A 20768-nucleotide genomic window follows, 5' to 3' on the forward strand; every position below is an offset into this window, starting at 1 on the left:
TTTAAGACTGAAAATCGCAGAATCTGTTGAGAGGCCGGGACGAAAACCAAACTGGGCATCATCTACACACATATTGCGTTGCAATTCTGGGTGTATTAACCTTTCAAGTATTTTACCTAGAATTGTACCTAAGGAAATCGGTCTGTAATTTTTGATACTTGAAAGATCACCCGTTCTATTTTTTGGCACAGGAACTACCACGGTCTTCACAAGTTTCTCGGGTAGGTACCCAAAGTCAAGACATTGATTATACAAGGCAGCTAATAAACCAAACACTCTGTCGCCAGCGTAAAGTACATGCTCCACACTCAGCTCATCAAAACCCGGAGACTTGCCTCGCTTCATTTGTCTGACGACCTTGGCTACATCATCAGCCGTGATGTTACTGCGTTCTGCGGTCTCTGAGCGTGGACACTGCGTCAGAGGTTCGACGGGCAAGTGAGACGCAGCACTGGCAGGGAGTGGCTTGACACTGAAGTGATGTGAGAACAACTCGGCAATATCCTTTGCATCATGCACGCCTTCGATACTGACTGGAACACTAGTTTTAGGATTAAGTTTTTTTGTATCCTTCCAGAACTTGACAAAGTTCTTGTCAGCACGATGGGTGGCTAGTATGTTCATTCGTATAGTGTCCTCGTTGTTCTGGCACCACCTCAGTTTGTTTTTAAAAACTTTTCGACTATGGATCATTTCATCAAAAGTTTCCCCACTAGACGGTCTGCCACTAGTGTCCCAACAACTGAAGCACTGCTTGGCCCTCTCGTGACTTTCTCTCACGTGGTAGTTCCAGCCCACGACCTTTTTAGCTGGTTTCCGTGCAACGCGACAGGCATTTGAACTTGATGCAGCTGCTTTTTGCAGCGAATATACAATCTTGTCATAAAAAATATCAGTTAGGTACCGGTGTTTCATGCATAAAACTTGCTGACAATCATCACAATTGTTACCGTGACTGTTAAACTTAATTAGTCTTAACCTAGTATCACAGTGCTTAGCGTACATATTAATATGATTTAAGTCTCTTGTGCCCCATCGGACTCCAGTAAAGATGCGTTTTTGTTTTAAGTATGATGGCAAGTATGTTGCCGCTACGGACTAAAGGGTAAACCTAATATAAGATACATTGATATAGAATAAGAACATTAACTTATTATAGCAAAATAAATTGATTGATTGATTGATTGAACTGGATATCCATTAATATAGGAAATTAGTATTTAAAGACGTATACTTACCTATTAAAAATAAATTTATTTTATGATAACTTACACGGGAATTTACCATGAATTAATTTTATTTGAGTTCCCGATCAAATTAAATTTATTTCATCTATTACTTTGGTTTTTCTATACAGTAATACCTATTAAAATGTACCAAAGGGACTCCATTCGTTCATTATTCTCGTTTGACGTTGTTTGACGTAAATGACGTTACGTTTAGTGCCATCGGACTAAAAGTTTTAACAGTGTTGGTACTTATGATTGCAAATTTGACACTTATAATAATTCTTACGGCAGTAAGTTCTTTTCTGTACGAAACATTTATCTTGACTCAAAATTTACGTAAGCGTTTTTATCATCAATGCAAATGGTGCGAAAACGTCATTCTGATCCACATTTGTTGACGTTTTTGTTCTGCTTTGTGTGTCTACTATATTAAGTCAGTGATAAGATATAATAAGTAAATAAGAAACAAACCGCTATTTGTCAATTAAGCTCCTCCTTGGAGCAGTCGTTCTCGAGGGAGGAGATGACCAGCATCTTCTGCGACGCTATACGCGAGCACAGCCTCTGCATCGCGCGCAACGCTTCTGCCTCGGTCACCTGCCGCCGGCCGGATTTGCCATCTGTCGCTAAACTGACAGAAGTATAACTCACCGCTATCTGTCGGTTGAGCTCCTCCTTGGAGCAGTCGTTCTCGAGGGAGGAGATGACCAGCATCTTCTGCGACGCTATACGCGAGCACAGCCTCTGCATCACGCGCAACGCTTCTGCCTCGGTCACCTGCCGTCGGCCGGATTTGCCATCTGTCGCTAAACTGACAGAAGTATAACTCACCGCTATCTGTCGGTTGAGCTCCTCCTTGGAGCAGTCGTTCTCGAGGGAGGAGATGACCAGCATCTTCTGCGACGCTATACGCGAGCACAGCCTCTGCATCACGCGCAACGCTTCTGCCTCGGTCACCTGCCGTCGGCCGGACTTGCCCTCTGACGCTAAACAGACAGGAGTATAACTCACCGCTATCTGTCGGTTGACCTCCTCCTTGGAGCAGTCGTTCTCGAGGGAGGAGATGACCAGCATCTTCTGCGACGCTATACGCGAGCACAGCCTCTGCATCACGCGCAACGCTTCTGCCTCGGTCACCTGCCGTCGGCCGGACTTGCCCTCTGACGCTAAACAGACAGGAGTATATCTCACCGCTATCTGTCGGTTGAGCTCCTCCTTGGAGCAGTCGTTCTCGAGGGAGGAGATGACCAGCATCTTCTGCGACGCTATACGCGAGCACAGCCTCTGCATCGCGCGCAACGCTTCTGCCTCGGTCACCTGCCGCCGGCCGGATTTGCCATCTGTCGCTAAACTGACAGAAGTATAACTCACCGCTATCTGTCGGTTGAGCTCCTCCTTGGAGCAGTCGTTCTCGAGGGAGGAGATGACCAGCATCTTCTACGACGCTATACGCGAGCACAGCCTCTGCATCGCGCGCAACGCTTCTGCCTCGGTCACCTGCCGCCGGCCGGATTTGCCATCTGTCGCTAAACTGACAGAAGTATAACTCACCGCTATCTGTCGGTTGAGCTCCTCCTTGGAGCAGTCGTTCTCGAGGGAGGAGATGACCAGCATCTTCTGCGACGCTATACGCGAGCACAGCCTCTGCATCGCGCGCAACGCTTCTGCCTCGGTCACCTGCCGTCGGCCGGACTTGCCATCTGTCGCTAAATATACAAAAATTCGATAAATATATAGTTCATGTCGCCATGACGCGCAGATTTGTCAAATCTAACCTTTAATTACAAGAAATTACGAGTCAAGGCACGCGTCTTCGTGAATGACACGATCTATGACAACTAACGTCACCAGAATTCGTACGGACATGGCGAAACTATAAGTGTTCCTAGTTGATTATGGAACCCTAAAAAAGATGAAGACGGAAGAACATTAAGAAGTAAACTCACCAATCTTCCTCCTGATCTTCGCTCTCTGATGCCTTTCTTCTGGCGATCGTTCTACTGAGCTTGATGACTGCCCTTCCACTATCCTGGGCTGTAATATTACAAGAGAATTAGATGATGATATTTGACGACCGGTCTGGCCTTGTGGGTAGTGACCCTGCTTATGAAGCCGATGGTCCCGGGTTCGAATCCCGGTAAGGGCATTTATTTGTGTGATGACACAGATATTTGTTCCTGAGTCATGGTTGTTTTTCTATGTATTTAAGTGTTTATATATTATATATATCGTTGTGTGAGTACCCACAACACAAGCCTTCTTGAGCTTACCGTGGAGCTTAGTCAACTTGTGTAAAAATGTCCTATAATATTTATGTTATTTAAGTTCTGAATTAAAAAAACAGTCAGATTGCATATGGACTAATCGACACAGTAACAAGATTGATTTCACTGTAAACATGTAAATAAGACCTCAGTCAAAACTTCATGGGTGGAAGGCCAAAAGGTCAGGCCTTCACTTCGGTTCCGTGAGCCTGATTGTATAGAATTTGGCTCTTATCGCGAGCCAGTTTAACAGTCTCGCGGGCAGGGCCGTAGTTTCGTCACTTCTGACGTAGGCCATAAGTCAAACACTTCAAATTTTAAGTAATAGATAGTCACCGGTTGTAGGAGCATTCCATCGTTACGTAAGGGACATTCGGACCCATTTTTACGACTTTTCGAACCTGGTTCTTTTTTGACTTGCCTCTTTATAGTGTAATATTTGTATCATCTTAAAGCTGCTTGTTTTCTTAATAAACTGTTTAATTTACTTTTACTATAATACGCAAGTCGACAAAGTAATTCGGAATTAAAGCAAATATTTCGTAAGGGACTCGCATGCAAAATACGCCAATACTTTGTCCTACACGTAGACGTTGCATAAATAAAGAATTTTGCTAAAAAAAACTAGATGAATCACTTACCGTTTTCATGGAATGCTCCTGTAAGGTTTCGTCCTTGGAAAGAAAAGTCGTTATTAATTTATTAGGTAGAGAGGGTGTCACCTTATGGTAGTCCTCAGTGCTGGACATGTCGTCGCTGTCGTCCGGCACGGGTCCGAGCCGGAAGTTGGGCGTGGGCTCGCTGGGCAGCGCGGACACCTCTTCCGTTGTGGGGGTGGTTAGAGAGGGGGGTGGGGATGATGTTGCTGTGTGGAACGTCTCATCTGTGGGGAGGGAGTTGGGGGATGCTAGAGGGTCCAGGCTGAGGCTTAAGCTGGAACAAAAGAGATCTTTGTAGTTCAGACGGACACCAGTATGGAAATATTAACAATGGAAGAAAGAGATCCTATATAACTGTTCTGAAATGTAACCTTTATGTTTGACGAAAATAAAAATTCAAAATTAAGATCGTAAATATTGAACTTTGGATAGTATGTACGAAAATGTAGTTAGTTTAGTACAAAAATAATTCCATTCTTACTTACACACGTAGTTATTGTAAGGTATACATTGGCTCAGCACCGAGATAAGTGGCGTTCTCGAAGAGAGGCCTATGCAGTGGGCGATAAAAGGCTATGATGATGATACACGTTTTGAGTGCACTAACTCACCTGATCCGCTTGTTTCTGAACACTTCCCTCTCGTCCGCAGACAGTGGCTCTAAGGCCTCCTCTCGCGGCGTGTGTCGTAACACCAATTCTGATTTACTTCTCTTCACACCTTCGCCAGGGGACAAATCGTTGTCACCTTCTACAAACAAAAGAAGTGTGAAAACTAAATTAAATGTTGTATTTTCATTGTAGTTTTTTTGTAAGAGAAAATGACAAGAAGTCATAAAGCACGCAATTATAAAAAAAAAAACAAAAATAATGCGATAAAGCAATCGACATTGTATGGTACTTGCCTCTCATGTGACAAATTGTCATTAACAATAAACTTTACCTCTTCTGTCCGTAGGGCTGAGGTCCGAAGCCAGCGCGTGTCTGAGCCCCAAGTCTTGAGTCCCTAAGAGCGCTAGTTCAGCCTGTAGTCTTTCTATCTTGACACGGTGTGATGCTACGGAAGCCACCCGGCTTTGGAGTTCACCCTCCAATTCAAGTAGCTCTTTTTTCTGTTAAAAACACAATTTTCTTTATTTCAGAGAATACTGTAGTCGATATGACTCTATTTAAACCATTTGTTAGATCTTAGATACTATTATAAACGCTGTTATCGACATGATAATGACCAGAAAAATCTGAAAAATATAGAATTCATCTTTTTCCTTAGAGCAGTGTTAAAGTAACATTAGTTCTATAATGTCTATCACGTCGATATCCGCTTCCATCATACGACCCTGGATTTTTACTTCGACGTGATTTAATCGGTCTAAAATAACATCAACGGGACTTTTGACTCATCAAGTCATCATATCGTTGATTGCGCGAAATTGTCAATGTTAGAGATAAAATATTATACTCGCACTGTTTTGTTGCAATTCGCTTCAAACATAAAAAGATAACAACATTCTAAGCTCCGATTAAAGAACTTTCACCCGCTACAAAGAAGCAGTGCATGCAATTGGCAGTTATTTTTAATGATAAAAGGGTATTGTCTCGGCTGATTACGAGCGCAAACAAGGCGATGTATTATGTCACGCAGATTATAACATTTATAACATAACTCGTTGACAATTGCCGCACGCAACAAACGCTCGTTCACTATAATGTTGTGGATAAAATATTAATGCCGGTCCCATATTGGGATACCCTCCTCCAATTGAGAGGGGACTTAAATCTTCTCGAAGCAGAGGTGTAGGGTTGGAGCCGGTATAGCTTTATTTGACGTTCATAAGCGCATTGTAATATGCCTTATGGGGTGTAATATGCCTACTTGAATAATAAACTATCATTATCATTAATTATTTTTGCTGTTACTTTGTCCCGTCAGTCAGGATACAAGAGAAATAATGTTTGTTACATAAAATGTAATACTATTCCACTAACGTGCTTAGTGTATTAAGGAATGAGCTTACAACTACCCAAAAAGCATTAACACAAAGCTGCATGAAGCACAACACAGAGTACGTAACATGGCAATGTCAACAAAAAGTTGGTCCACCCAAGATCGATCGATAAAAAAACCTTAAATAGAAACAATGATTTTCTGGTTACCAGGAAAACCGCATTTACACATTATAATGGAACGTCCAGAGTTTATGAACTTTTTGGGGTTTGAAACTTACATGTCCGTCGACGGTATCGCGAATGGTGGCGGCGGTGGTGGGCTCACACTGTTGCAGCAAGTGCATCAGGCTCTCGGTCGACGTTTCAGAGTTGGGTGACATCGGACTTGACGGACTTGGAGTTTGGCTCCGTTGGTACGGCAACCTAAACCTATACTTACATGTCTGTCAACGGTGTCGCGAATGGTGGCGGCGGTGGTGGGCTCACACTGTTGCAGCAAGTGCATCAGGCTCTCGGTCGACGTTTCAGAGTTGGGTGACATCGGACTTGACGGACTTGGAGTTTGGCTCCGTTGGTACGGCAACCTAAACCTATACTTACATGTCTGTCGACGGTGTCGCGAATGGTGGCGGCGGTGGTGGGCTCACACTGTTGCAGCAAGTGCATCAGGCTCTCGGTGGACGTCTCCGAGTTGGGTGACATCGGGCTTGACGGACTTGGAGTTTGGCTCCGTTGGTACGGCAACCTAAACCTATACTTACATGTCTGTCGACGGTATCGCGAATGGTGGCGGCGGTGGTGGGCTCACACTGTTGCAGCAAGTGCATCAGGCTCTCGGTGGACGTCTCCGAGTTGGGTGACATCGGGCTTGACGGACTTGGAGTTTGGCTCCGTTGGTACGGCAACCTAAACCTATACTTACATGTCTGTCGACGGTGTCGCGAATGGTGGCGGCGGTGGTGGGCTCACACTGTTGCAGCAAGTGCATCAGGCTCTCGGTCGACGTTTCAGAGTTGGGAGACATCGGGCTTGACGGACTCGGAGTTTGGCTCTGCTGGTGCAAAAAAAAATAAGTTAGATACTTACCGCGCTTATATATTCAAGTATAAGTAAAATACTTATGTGAAGCCTTTCTTATATGTGAGTGACATTCCATATTGGAAATTTGTTATGAAACGCATAGTTTGCAAACTTATTATCTCATTATAGAAGATAAATTCTGTCAACTTAAATAACTTTTATGAAAATTAAACAGAAATAGTGTCAGTATAAATAAAATAATCTACTAAGGTAATGCGTTTTCGTACTAAACACAACTACGACACATGCAATAGGGGCCATATCGGACACCAACAAGCGGTGGACAATTTACTACATATGGGTGGGTTCATAGTTACATACGAACATTCAAAGTTTAAAAAAAGCTTATAAGAATTAATACCTACTCATACGGCATGCAATGATTTTGTATAAATAAATGATATAAGAAATCAACATCTAAAAGTTCGCAAAACTCCCAACTAACCTGATGGAGAGCAGGTTATTAGTGTTATTTGGCTGCAGTCATAAGAGCTGCACCGAATTTAATCAAGAATAGCTAGGCATATACGAACACATGTTTCCGTCAAATCTGACTGATGTGTCTGGCGCACAGATTCAACAATGAATCGCGGAGGTTAGGCGTATTATACATCTGTGTTTTATTCTCACTATCCATTGACAGATTTGTTCGGCAGATACATTAGCTAGTCGTTTCACAGACGCATCAGCATATCAGCCCCCGTAGACAACATTCCAATCGCTAACGCTCCGTAGCGAACGAAACGTAACTGTCACACTAATATGGAAGAATGATAGAGAGACACAAAGCGATTCGATGGCGAAGCGCAAGCGATTGTCAGTTTGGCCAGGTCGCCTGTATGTATGTATATCCCTAGCTAATTCCTGTATGTCCTACCTCAGTGATGCCCTGTGCCGCAAGTTCCACCCGAAGTACGCGTTCAAGTTCAGCGCGTTTTTCCTCAACGCGCGCTCGAAGATCCGCCACATGCGAGTCCTCCGTGTCCGCCTAATGCAAATTATAATGTAAAACGTGGTTGTTCCGAATTGTTCAATGGTCAATAGCTTCATACGACAATATTTAAACTACAAGTTAAGTATTAGAATAAACCACATAAGGGGAAATGACGAAGTCTGTTGTGGATAGCTTTATTGTTTGTGTGTAATGACGACGCCTGTTGCTGATTTATGGTTGTAACCTGACGAAGCCTGCGTTGCGGATATGAGTTTGTCATTATTTATGCTTAATTTTGATTAATATAAAGTAAAGTTAGTTTTAAATCTTAAATTAATTTTCTGACATTGAAAAAGTGTGGACAAGAGCAAGATTTATATTTTTATTATTGTCTTCGGTTATTGCGATAATTATTCATGTAATAAATCAATTTAAACGGATTGTATCGCGTATAATGAACTTAAATACCTTCTGAACTATCGTGTTTTTCTTCGAATACCTGTGGTCGACTAGAAGCGTCGGCATGTATTTTTACTTTATTATAAGCGATATAATACGTTTAAAGTGTTTTATTTGACTAATATTTGATTTAGTCGCTAATAAACTAAAATATTTCACTATTATTATTTCGTTTAAAAGAAGTGGTTTGATTTTTGAACTATGATATGATACGATATGATATGATAAGAAATGGTTTGTATTTAGTGCTTTCAAAAAAGCAGTTCATTATCATTAATAATCTAAGATATTTACCATAACTTTAAGAATAGAATCCTCCAGCCTCATTTGAATATGCAATTACAATCACATACCTATACACATCACTCACAACCACAAAACAATTCGGAATTCCACACAGAAACAAAAAATAAAATGCACAATTTTTATTTAGGCAACACCTAAATCTACAAAAGCGATATAAAATGGATAAATAACACTACAAAATCATCTAAGAGTCGGTAATTAATATAATAATATAATTAAAACAAATGCATGCGACCGAATGGTGCGTCGGGCGCGAAATAGTGAGAATAATATGTATAAAAACAATCATCTCATTGTTCGTGTTAATGCGATCGGCGTTACCACTGGCTCTCGAAAGTGAAAAGTTTATACTTACAGTGATACTCTATACCTACCGACAGGAGGATACAATGTTTTTAGAGTAGACAGTATATGGACGGACCTTATAAGAAGACGTCAAACTATCTATTGGTTCGTCCATCGTAAAGTATCAATACATATATCCTTCGGAATATTCCACGTATTTATTGTCATGGAGGCATTTTGTATACAAGTTAATCTTTTTTTGACAAAGGAGCTCAAAAATCCACAGATTAAAAGCAATGCTGAAAGGTAGCAATGTAAAAATATAACGACCTAAGTCACATGTGCCCTCTGTTACTTATAGCAAAGAGAATTTGAAATAGAGAGTTACTGTCATGGTAAATTATGTAGCTACAGTACATTTACTGCCATCATCTGAATAAGGATCAAAGTCAAGTGGCGTTCTAACAGTTTTATGTTCTGTCGAAAGATGGCAGTAAATTTACAGTGGCTACATAATTACCTTGACAATCCGTCTCTATACACTCTATTCTCATTGCTTATAGGTATAAAGACGAAAGAATATGACATACGGTTGTATAGGCAAGTACATGTCGTGAAATCCTATATTTTCGACCCAATTTACAGAAAATAAATAAATGGCCCAGTTACAGTATCAGGCGTACATTTCCACATTCGAGAAACATTGGTACCGGCGGCGGATTGACTGCAACTGACACGTCGATCGCATGCGGTGATGCAACGCCGCGGGAAACCGCCAATAATTGCAATATCAAGTTTCGATACTGATTATACTCACTTTTCGCTTGGGTGCAGTTCATTGACCTATATTTATTAACTAAATAACCATAGAGTTTGTACAAGGAGGGCCCGAATAACCTAACTACATTACACTAGTCGTGAGACCAAGAAAAGTCTGCAGCGACTTTGATAGCACACGCAGTGCAAGTGTTATTTTGAACGTCAAACCTCTATGAAATTATGACGTATAAATGACACTTTCACTGCGTATGGTCTCAAAATCGCTGCAGACTTTTCTTGGTCTAACTTTATCAAATTGATTTGGATGTTCCTGTGTATGAGCGAAAAAGCACGTATACAGGGTGAAATTTTAATCGCCAGCCATACTCTGCGTAGTAACTTTTAATATGGGACCAATACCGAATTCGCGAAAAAAACGGCTGTTTCATACTTTCCGGCTTATGTGATGCTACTGACTTCTATGGGACAGCCAAATTTTTTTCCACTATTTCGGCGTTGGTCCCATAGTAAAAGTTGTTCAGCCAGTATGACCTATAATGTCAATACGCAGAGTATGGACACGTAACATCAGGAATACGTGTTATGAGATATTCGGGTTATTAGCGCCCAGCCAGTATAACGAAATTAATAGTTTTTTTTTATAGATTAAATTACACACTTTTAATTTATTAAGATAAAGTTCGTGACTGAATCTGGAAAACTACTACAAAAATGTAATTTTTCATGCGTGAAATAAGAAAAAGTCTGTGAAAGTATTTCCTAACAGCAATTTATGCTCTTAAAACACTACGTTGACGGGCTATCCGCTGTTTTACGATAGGTTTGTATCGCATCAGCGATTTCATGCAAGTTTCAAAAGTAGTCGCATATTTCAATAACTTAAATTACGAATTAATGAAGAGCGAATGAAATTAGTTCTTCATTTGGTAATACAGTAAAATCCGTGGTTTTGGAAAGCCGCAAGAATGGTTTAAGAAAAACTTTGCAAAAATTTAAATTGCCACGCTTGCCCGATTCTACAGTACGGTCATCAGCAGAAGTTGCTAAGCGGGCGAGATGTTCAAAATTACCTTGAGACGCTCTTATTTTCTTAACAATAAAGTCGCGTTAAGGTCATTTTGAACACCTGGCCCACTTAGCAACTTCTGCTCCTGACTGTACCCTTGCGTAAAACAGTAGATGCAGTCAACTATACGCTGAACACATAGATACATTTTTAACTAATACATGCTTGATGCTGATTTCACTTACCTTGGAGTTTTCCGCCTTGTAATTAATATTACGAATTATAGTTACCATTACTATCACTATTACATTTTTACATGAATAGCTTGGGTACGGTGATAGCTGTCATTTCAATATATATTTTACATTTTATTTAAGTTATAAATTGTAAGGAGATGAGATGTCACCGTACCCAAGATATGTGAAAAATACTATAGTTCTTTGACCAAGCTTCTCTTTTGTTTTGACATAGCCAGTTTCAAAGCTTGGCACGGCGGATGCCTGGCCGTGGGCAGAGGCCCACCAGAGGCCCAGGGGACCAGAGGGTCGAAAATGTCGGAGTCTCTTGGTCTAATTGAGATTGAACTGTACACAACATACTAACCGCCCATGTATATGTCAGCCAGTTCTCGTAACCGCTCGGATCTTGCTGTAAGTTCTCGTCATCGAAACCGTAATGCTCGGAGTCGGTGCGTCCAACCTCTCTCTCTATTCATTTACCTTCCTACTCACTCTCTATCTCCACACTAGACAGTTCTAAACACTAACCGCTCTTGTATGTGTGTCAGCCAGCGCTCGTAACCGCTCGGATCTCGCAGTGAGCTCTCGTCGACGTGACCGTAATGCTCGACGTCGGTGCGTCCAGCCTCTTTCTAAAGCGCGCCAGTCGCCGGATAGCCGTCGGCATGCCGCTGCGTATTCGCGCTCCATCGCTTCTCGCTCCTGTAGGCATTTAGTTGTTCATATTGAATGCATTCTCGTGACGTTCTAAGCAAACTTTTAAATCACTGTAAACAGAGCTATTTCCCACTGACGTCCAGTTTCTTGCGGGTACGGCTTTCTGCAGGATCCAGTTTTCTGAAGGGACCTATGCGTGCAGTATCCCGCAAACAGAGTGTTCGTGTGAACGTTACTATTTAGAACATAATATCCTGTCCCGTTTTATTAGTATATTACTTATACAAATAAAACGGGATTCTGCAGAAAACGGTACTTGCAAAAAACCGGACGTCATTGGGAAAGAGCTTTTACTGAGACTGAGAGAGACTGAGAATCCGTTTGATAACCGTCGTACGTGTACAGTCACCTGCAATAATATGTTACACAACGAAGGCCGTACATATATCTTCACGATCTTGTAGAGCCATAAGAGCGTGTCACATATTATTGCGGCCTTCGAAGAGTAACATATTATTGCAGGTGACTGTACCCGGTGCCTTTCTTAAAAAATTCCGCGGTTATACAACCTAAGGAATCACCAACTGAATTTGATACAAAAGGGCGAGCAAGGCCAGGCCGTTCATTGCCTAAGGATATGTAATTCAGTTCTCTCTTGACTTTTCTTCGAAAATATGCGCGGAATTAGACTTCAAATCAACAAACAATGTATAAATATGTCATATATTTTCATATCAGTAGCATACCTCATCTAACTTCTTCTGCGCTTGAAGCAACTCCTCCCTCTCTCTATGCCAGCGTCGTTGCCGTTCCTCTTGCTGCAGAATAAACTGTTGCCTCTCTCGCTCTAACTCCGCACGTTGAGCTTCTATCCTCTCGCACCGGATCTCGCCTTCCAAATCCCTGCCAGGCAAGATAGTTAACCATTAGTCGTCGGTTAAAATTTACCAAGATACATTGAGAATGATGCCTTACTGCACTTACGATAGGGTATTGTTTAGGTTGACAGTGCTAGCAGCCAATTCGGTGGATAGAAGCGTTGCCTTCCTGTTTCAGTTTACACTGGAAACTAAACCTTATCTACTTACAAAAGGGTCGTGTTTACTGTTTAGGTTCTGAGTGCTAGCAGCCAAGTCGGTGGTGGACCAGGAGAGCAGAGACAGGCGGGAGAGGTTCATGACAAGCGTTTCCTTCCTGTCTCAGTTTACATTGGAAACTAAACTTTATCTACTTACGATAAGGTCATTTTTAGGTTTAACTGCATGACAACAAACTGACGCGTTTATGTTTTATCTTAGCGAGCATGTATATTGGAAACAAGACTTTATTGCACTTACGATAAGCTAGTTTTAGTGTAGGACTGAAAGCTGACGCGTTTTATTCTTACGTTAGCGGCGTTCATTTCAAAGTAAACCTTAATGAACTTACGATAGGGTAGTGTTTAGGTTCTCAGTGCTAGCAGCCAAGTCGGTGGTGGACCAGGAGAGCAGAGACAACCGGGACAAGTTCATGACAGAAGCGTTTCCTTCCTGTCTCAGTTTAGCTGCCTCTGCGGGGTCATTGTACCGGAACATGTTGGTGCGCCCGAGGAGTAGGATGCAACCTGGATACAAAATAAGAAAATTAGTAAGTTTCACTTCTAGGGGTGTGTAAATAAGTAAGCGAAAGAAAGCGAGTGCGCTAAAATGTTGGAATGTGAATGTCTACCATAAGGGACCTGTATAATACAACGCTCACTCGCACGTGCACGTCTACACGGGAGTACTCGTAGATAGCTCGTGGTATTCACGTGCCAGACGTGGACAGAATTAATAAGGCGCTGTGATGAAGTTTTTACAAAAATATATAAGCACGTACCCTGGCTAAGTTTAGCCGCCTTGTCTAGCAGCACAGTGTTGAGCCAGCAGTGCGCAGACGGCGCGGGGTGGAGTGTCGCCACACCCTCGTGTAATGTGATCCTGCAGTGTAGCGGCAGTACTCCTGCTCCGGAGAGGACTATGTCTGGTGTCGGGGAGTATTCTTCTGTGCCGATTACCGTTTCACCTTCCTGAGAACAAAGGATAATATTAGCACAAAATAAAATAGCACTATGTACGGATTCTCACTGTTTTTACAAAATAGATGTTCGAACCATGTCCCTCTGTAACATATTACTCCTTCTCTCACTATCTCTCTAGACTGTGCCTCAATTACTGCGCAATACAAATATAAAAGGAATCAAAAGATGAAAGAAGAAAAAATTAAATGAAGCAGACATACTTCAAAATGTGTCGCTTCATTTCAAACTCGGCTAAATCGACCCTCGCAGCAAATATCTATTATATCTACCCTATTACCTTTTCTTAATACCAAAATCGCATAATCTGAGAGATGGATTTACCCGAGTTTGAAGTTAAGCGACAAATTTAAACACAAATTCGTTCAAAATAAATTTTTTGGTCAAACTTTAGGACGATTATTATTCAAATATGTACCTTGAAGCCAAATTAAATTTTTATTAGATCAAATGGGATGTGCAGTGCAGGTTTAGTTACCTTAAGATGGTACAGAGTAACACCAGTAGACAGCAGGTTGTCATCTATCCCCACTAGATGGGGCATATCGGAGTCCAACACCACTCCCAACCCACTCTTCCTTAGCCCCAACGCCTTCTGTTCTTGTAAGATCTGTTGCGTTTCCCGCCACTTCTCCGTCCATTTTTCTGTGAGTACTTTCTCTTGGGCTTCTTTGCGTTGGAGTGTGGCGAGTACTGCTGGTTCAGCCTCGATGGGATCCTGTAACAAATGAAGGGTTAGAAATCTGGAGATCAGCCAAAAACGTCAACAGACGCGTGCGGCTACAGCCCAATATCAACCTTCGTGCATTCCGACAAGGTTCAGTATGACGCACCGCACACGATAGGTGTGGCGTTCAAAGGGTTAAATTCAACTAAGCATCTACTGAAAATGTAAGTCACGCCAGGCGTGGCTCACTCCGCAATTTCGTCGTGTCGCTACAAGTACATGCGGCCCACAACAATGTTGGTGTCTAGTAGTAGTTGCCGCGCACCGCTACGGAACGGACGCCTGCTCGCGCTTGCGCCACCATGCGGTCATATCATAATCGTTTATTGCCAACCATGGTACAGTGGCGTTCAAAAGTACATGGATAGATGTCGACCGTTATAATGCCTTAATACTACGGGTGAAACATCTCCATGCACTTTTGAACGCCAGTGTACATATGTTGTTACAGTATCACTTGGACCCTGACAGGGTAATAGCACGTATATCTGTGGCGATTGACGCGTTTTGTTAGAGAGTGAACCTTCTGTTCCTAGTACTATTATTTATTCTGTGGTCCCGCCGAAATGAAGTGCAGGCTTGTTGCTTTAGTGCCCGCGGCGCTAGGTAAATTTAATTATGGTTCACTAGAGTGTTGTATAATGAACTCATTATAGTAAAGTCGGAAGTTTAGAGAAAATAATGCGATTAAAGTATGGTCTTTGAAGTCTTAATTCAGGATAAGTTGTTTTTTTATTATTACCATATCGTGTGATATCTGCGCCCGCAGTTTCTCGATCTCCTCGCGCAGCTCTCGTATGAGTTTGACGTTGGGGTCCTCGTTGATGGTCGGCTTGTTGATGATGTTCTTCGCTCGGTTCGCGTAGCGGAGGGTGGATAAAGTTTCACCGTAGTTACAGTCAGCGGGGGATATCTGAAAAAATATAGGAATTAATAAACATACGAACGCAGCCGCCTAGCCAAGATGACAATCATTTGCAGAAAACGAAACGAAACGCTATTGTCTCTCTATCTTCCATATTAGTGTGATAAAAACAGATAGCGTTTCGTTTAATTTTCTGCATAAGATTGTGATCTTGGCTATGGCTATCCAGGCCTGTTGGGTTAAAGCCGCGTTGATGTCTTTTGTACAATGTTTTATTTATGTTATAATTCACTTTAGGGTGGTATTCCACCTGTCCAATTTCTTTGTCCAATGTGCATTTTGTCTCACATTTTGCTTAACGAGAGAGTGAGACGCAATGATATTGGACAGATGGATTTAAATTTTAAAAAAGTGTGTTATTAATATTAAGTAGATGAGAAGAATAACGTTGTTATACTTACAGCAGCAATCATGATAGTCTTGGAGTTTCCTCCCAGCGAATCCTTCAGGAGCCACGTCAGAACTGAATCTCTATATGGAATGAACACCTTCTTTGCCCCTTTTTGGTTACGACCTAAAATATAAATAGAAACATATTTAACGCTAAATTTTGGAAAACCTTTTTTCTTCCTACCTTTTACTCAATCCACGACTTATTTTTTAAAAATTTTTATATAATTAAACAATTTTTTACTTCATATGCGACTCTATGAAACTCTTGTGTTCATTTATGTTATTAATGACACGACAGTCATATATATGATACTCTAAACAAATCCACAGTAAATATCGATTGCATTATTTGTCATTCAAGATTAGACCATAAATGTATAGTAATAGAGTTGACTCACTCTCTACCGGCTGCTGGCTAGACTCCGCAAGTGCAGATATGACCGACCCCAATGTAACGAGAGATTTGTTGATGTGCGCGCCTTCTACAAGTCGCTGCCCTGTCGCACCGGTCGCATCTGCTCGCTCACTGGAAAACGGAACTTAAATACATATACTGAAGGATTAAACTAGAGTAAATGTGGAACCACAACTAATACCGGTAGTGGTAGAGCCATCAGTTTCAGGTTTTACCTCTTTCACATTTTTGTAGTTACATATTTTCTAAGAACTATGATCGGTAATAAGTTTAATTTTTTAGTGTAAAAAAAATGTATATAGACCGACAAGAAATTGTACAAATTAAAAAGTGGCAACATCGTAGTGTCGTCCGGTTTTCTTAGATTCATTGGAAAGGGACGACACTTCGATGTTGCTATTTTTTTAATTTCTACAATTTCTTGTCGGTCTATAGTATATAACAAATTATGGACCCAAACAGTAGGCTGAAATAAATGCATTTTTTTTAATAATCATACTACACAAGGCTAAAACGAAACTAGTTAGATTTTTTTCTACCAACCTGCCAGCCAGATCAACCAAATGGACTTTAGAAACTGTTTCACTGGGCATGTTGTTGTGGCGCAGATAGCTGGCCTGCACGAACGTGATGGTGAATATGGCGTGCGAGCGAGACGACACGTCGTTCATCTGTGTGGAGGCCGTTGTACGGTGAAGGTTGCCGCGGTGCATGCATTCCTGAAAAAAAAACCAAGATTATTGCCCCTACCCACCATACTCAGTTCATCATCATCATCTCAGCCAAAAGACATCCACTGCTGAACATAGGTCTCCCCCTTGGACCTCCATTCGTACCGGTTGGAAGCGACCCGCATCCAGCGTCCTCCGGCGGCCTTAACAAGGTCGTCTGTCCACCTTGTGGGTGGACATCCTGCGCTGCGCTTGCTAGTCCGTGGTCTCCACTCGAGCACTCAGTTCAGCCATTGAAATTTAAATCACTTTATTTGGAAAATATAGTTGTTTTTCCTTTGTTTCACATATGTAAAAAATAAAGTTTCAGTGTAACCTCAACCTATCCAGGCTTTTCATTTATAACTTGCTAAAAGTGGAATATGTCCTTTAGGAATCACAATGGGCAGGACGAGGATAGCCTAGGCTGTTTTAACACCATCGAAAACAAGTCTTACCTGTATATCATCATAGTCGGACACCAAATGCCGCGACAGATCTTGCACATATGGCCCGAGTTTCGGATGCTCGCGGACACGCAATGAATGTCCCGCATCCGATGCTAACAAGTCCTGCAATACGAATAAATAAATGTAGATATTTAACTTGATTTTTATACAAGTTAGAAAGTCATGTATAAACAATATAGAATAAAGGTACCAAGAAAAAATCCTTGGTGTAAATGTGTAGGTCCTAAGAGGGACCCCTGAGGAACTCCAGATGGAAAAAATCAGACCGTTGACTGAACTGAACATGATTTTAGATTAGAACAACTAATGACGATAGGTTCAGAGTACGACTAAACACAATTTTCTGCTAACCATATAATGTATATGTTTAGGCTTGCTGTAGAAAAAGGCTTGGTTGACAAGATCAAATGCCTAGTTAAAATCAAATGATGAAGATATAATAGTTAATGAAGTGCTGCCATTACGTGCCGTGCACACGCTGCAGGAGTTGCTTCGGTAGATGATCCTAAAACGGAAAGATCTCGAGCAATAATAGATTAAAAGCTGTGTTGACCTAATATGTCAGTTACCTTGACGCGCTCGTTGTAGATCTCCAGGTAGCTGACCTCCGTGCGGTAGGAGGCGCCGGACTCCTTGCCCGCGGCCACACGTGAGAACAGCTGCCGGCAGATGCGGGGGATGAGGCCTTGGCACTCCTGAAAAAAAATGTTATGTTCGCTTGAAATCGCATGTTTTAATGTACCATCATCATCATGTGTTTTATCGCTGTAGTTTTTAGTGACGATGCCTGTATAGCTAATTGTAAATTTGTGTTCACCTGACGAAGGCTGCGATGTGGGTATAAAAGTATGGTCTCTGATTAACACTACCAAAGTTTCAAAATGCCATATTACCTAGATGTTTCGCTTTTAGCAACGCAGTTCCATTAGTAAAATGCTCCATTTAGAATTTGCAGAATGCATCATTTGAAAAAGTCCAGACTAAAAAGGATCAGGCTCTAACATTTGAAACGACGTGACTTTTTAATCTCAATGTATTGTGCCTCCTAGCCATATTTTTTTTATCATTCAAACGCCGACATCGTGGTCAGTTATACTCGTTGCACGGTCCAAGCAGATGGTAAGTAAAAGCTATAAGACATAGGCTATAACCAGATAACCACAGAATAAATAATAGTACTAGGTACAGAAGACTCACTCTCTAACAACGCGTCTGTTACGATCAGGCGGCTTAGCACGGTCGCGTTTTTATCCCTTGTCACCATGCCTGTCACGTTCTAACAAGTATGTAAGTGCGAAAGGGACGCGCATAGTGATAGTCGATAAAAATGGAACCGTGCTGAGCCCGCAGGACAGATATGACAGCGCCACGCGCGGCTTATGGCTAGCCACCAAAATTGGTGTGGAACGGATGTACTTTTAGCTACCTGTAGCAAAGCGACGAAATCGCGGAGTGAGCCACGCCTGCTATAACTTAAAAGTACGTGCGTTCGAAAACAGCACCGACAGTTCGTTTGCAAAACCAGGACCAAAATACTTTTAAAACTTCCCACACTGAAGTTCTACTAAATTCGTGACAGACCTTCCTTATCGGAACAATAAAATTAGCTTGTATTTTTTAGTGTTATTTATGAGATTAATAAATTCATTGTCACATTTCCGTCACTAATGCTTCTTTAACGACTTAATGCGATAACATTGAATAATAATTATCACCTTTAGACCCCATTTACAAAAGGTATTAAGTTCCCGATTACCTCGGTTTTGCAATTTCATAATGATAAGAAATTTCAGGTAGTTCTATCTATATTTCTTACTGTTAACAACTAATTCGTTTTAACGTTTGACCATAGGCAGTTATTACTGAAACGTATAGTATCTAAGTTCTTACTCTATTTACTCCAAATAAAGCTTGAAAACGAATAGTTCTTTTACTCAACTGTGCATATACGTGACTAAAGAACATTGAAAACGGTTCATTTTGTATTAAAGTTTTAATAGAAATGGACTCGTTTTAATTGCTTGAATATACAGACGACTGTATATTTGATTGTGTAATTTGTCGCTAATTATTTAACATTAGAAGTATTTGATCTCACATCGAATCAGTATCGAAAAGAGATAAGTACAGTCACCTGCAATAATATGTTACACAACGTAGGCCGCAAAAATGTCTGACATAATCTTGTTTGTAGAGCCATAAGAGCGTGTCACATATTTTTGCGGCCATCGAAGAGTAACAAATTATTGCAGGTGACTGTACTAGATTAAAAAAAACAACGGGTTGCACTCCGGGAGTGCCGGCAGAAGTGAAAACTCAACGACATTGTAACTCAAAATATTAATAACATATAGTGCAAAATGTATGCAGCACTATGTGTAATTGATGTTAACGCCATCTAGCGTTGTATCGTCGCATTACTGGAAACCCCTAAGCACATCACTGTAAGTACTACTGGTACTACAGTTAGGTATATTAAATACCAGTTTGAGGGAATCTCACTAGATGGCATTTAAATAAAAAAACAATGACGTTGTCCGTCACACATCACGCAAGCGCACTGCGCCGCCTAAATGAAACAGCAGGCTCAGGCATACATTTTCGCCGCGCGGTAGAAAGAGAGGAGAGACGCCTTACGCGTTACGCCTTACGCTGTCTCGAGTTTATCATTTTTTCCTCACCTCAAAAAGTGCACAGCGCCGCTAAAGGGTATCGTCTTGGGTCGTCGCATTCGTTTTTCGTCAAGTTCTTAAATTAGTCCTATTCTGCTTTCGTCACTCATTCTACATCCGTCACAATCGTCGGTGGCTTTCAATGTAGAATGAGTGACGAAAGCAGAATAGGACTAATTTAAGAACATGACGAAAAACGAATGGGACGACCCTAGACGATACCCGCTAAAGAAGTTTTCACTTCAAAAATTCCTGCGTGGAAACGTTTGTGTCTTAAAAACAATTGTTTATTGATTATTTCCAAACAACATTAATGAAACAATAACACGATTGCCTGATAAGATAACAGACTAAATAGTAGCAAATAAAAGTGAATGGTAAACGCACAAGTACCAAGGACATGATTATATGACTCATTGTTATCTCGGCTTTGATCGATTCGGATGGAAGATCAAGATTTAGCACTTAACTTCGCAATGCGGAAAGATATTTCTAAGATGTAATAATGTATTCAATTCAGCATACAAGTAAGTACTACCGATGGCCATTGGGGCGG

General features: G+C 41.4%; 1 protein-coding gene across 1 annotated transcript in view; it reads right to left on the reverse strand.

Annotated features, from left to right (window-relative positions):
• The window catches only part of LOC134799364 (kinesin-like protein Klp98A), a 53795-nt gene that overhangs the window by 24125 nt on the left and 8902 nt on the right, over window positions 1–20768 (reverse strand). Inside the window, exons 5-22 of the mRNA XM_063771774.1 lie at window positions 18110–18235; window positions 17529–17642; window positions 16904–17079; window positions 16344–16471; window positions 15954–16066; window positions 15370–15540; window positions 14379–14618; window positions 13702–13891; window positions 13273–13447; window positions 12591–12747; window positions 11716–11889; window positions 8056–8166; window positions 7021–7149; window positions 5095–5263; window positions 4764–4902; window positions 4216–4426; window positions 3176–3263; window positions 2061–2215 (exon numbers count right to left, since the gene is read on the reverse strand). Coding sequence (XP_063627844.1) covers window positions 2061–2215; window positions 3176–3263; window positions 4216–4426; window positions 4764–4902; window positions 5095–5263; window positions 7021–7149; window positions 8056–8166; window positions 11716–11889; window positions 12591–12747; window positions 13273–13447; window positions 13702–13891; window positions 14379–14618; window positions 15370–15540; window positions 15954–16066; window positions 16344–16471; window positions 16904–17079; window positions 17529–17642; window positions 18110–18235 — 2766 coding nt within the window. The remainder of the gene's footprint in view (window positions 1–2060; window positions 2216–3175; window positions 3264–4215; window positions 4427–4763; window positions 4903–5094; window positions 5264–7020; window positions 7150–8055; window positions 8167–11715; window positions 11890–12590; window positions 12748–13272; window positions 13448–13701; window positions 13892–14378; window positions 14619–15369; window positions 15541–15953; window positions 16067–16343; window positions 16472–16903; window positions 17080–17528; window positions 17643–18109; window positions 18236–20768) is intronic.

This window comes from Cydia splendana, chromosome 18 (genome assembly GCF_910591565.1).
Source record: "Cydia splendana chromosome 18, ilCydSple1.2, whole genome shotgun sequence".
In the NCBI taxonomy this organism is placed as follows: domain Eukaryota; kingdom Metazoa; phylum Arthropoda; class Insecta; order Lepidoptera; family Tortricidae; genus Cydia; species Cydia splendana.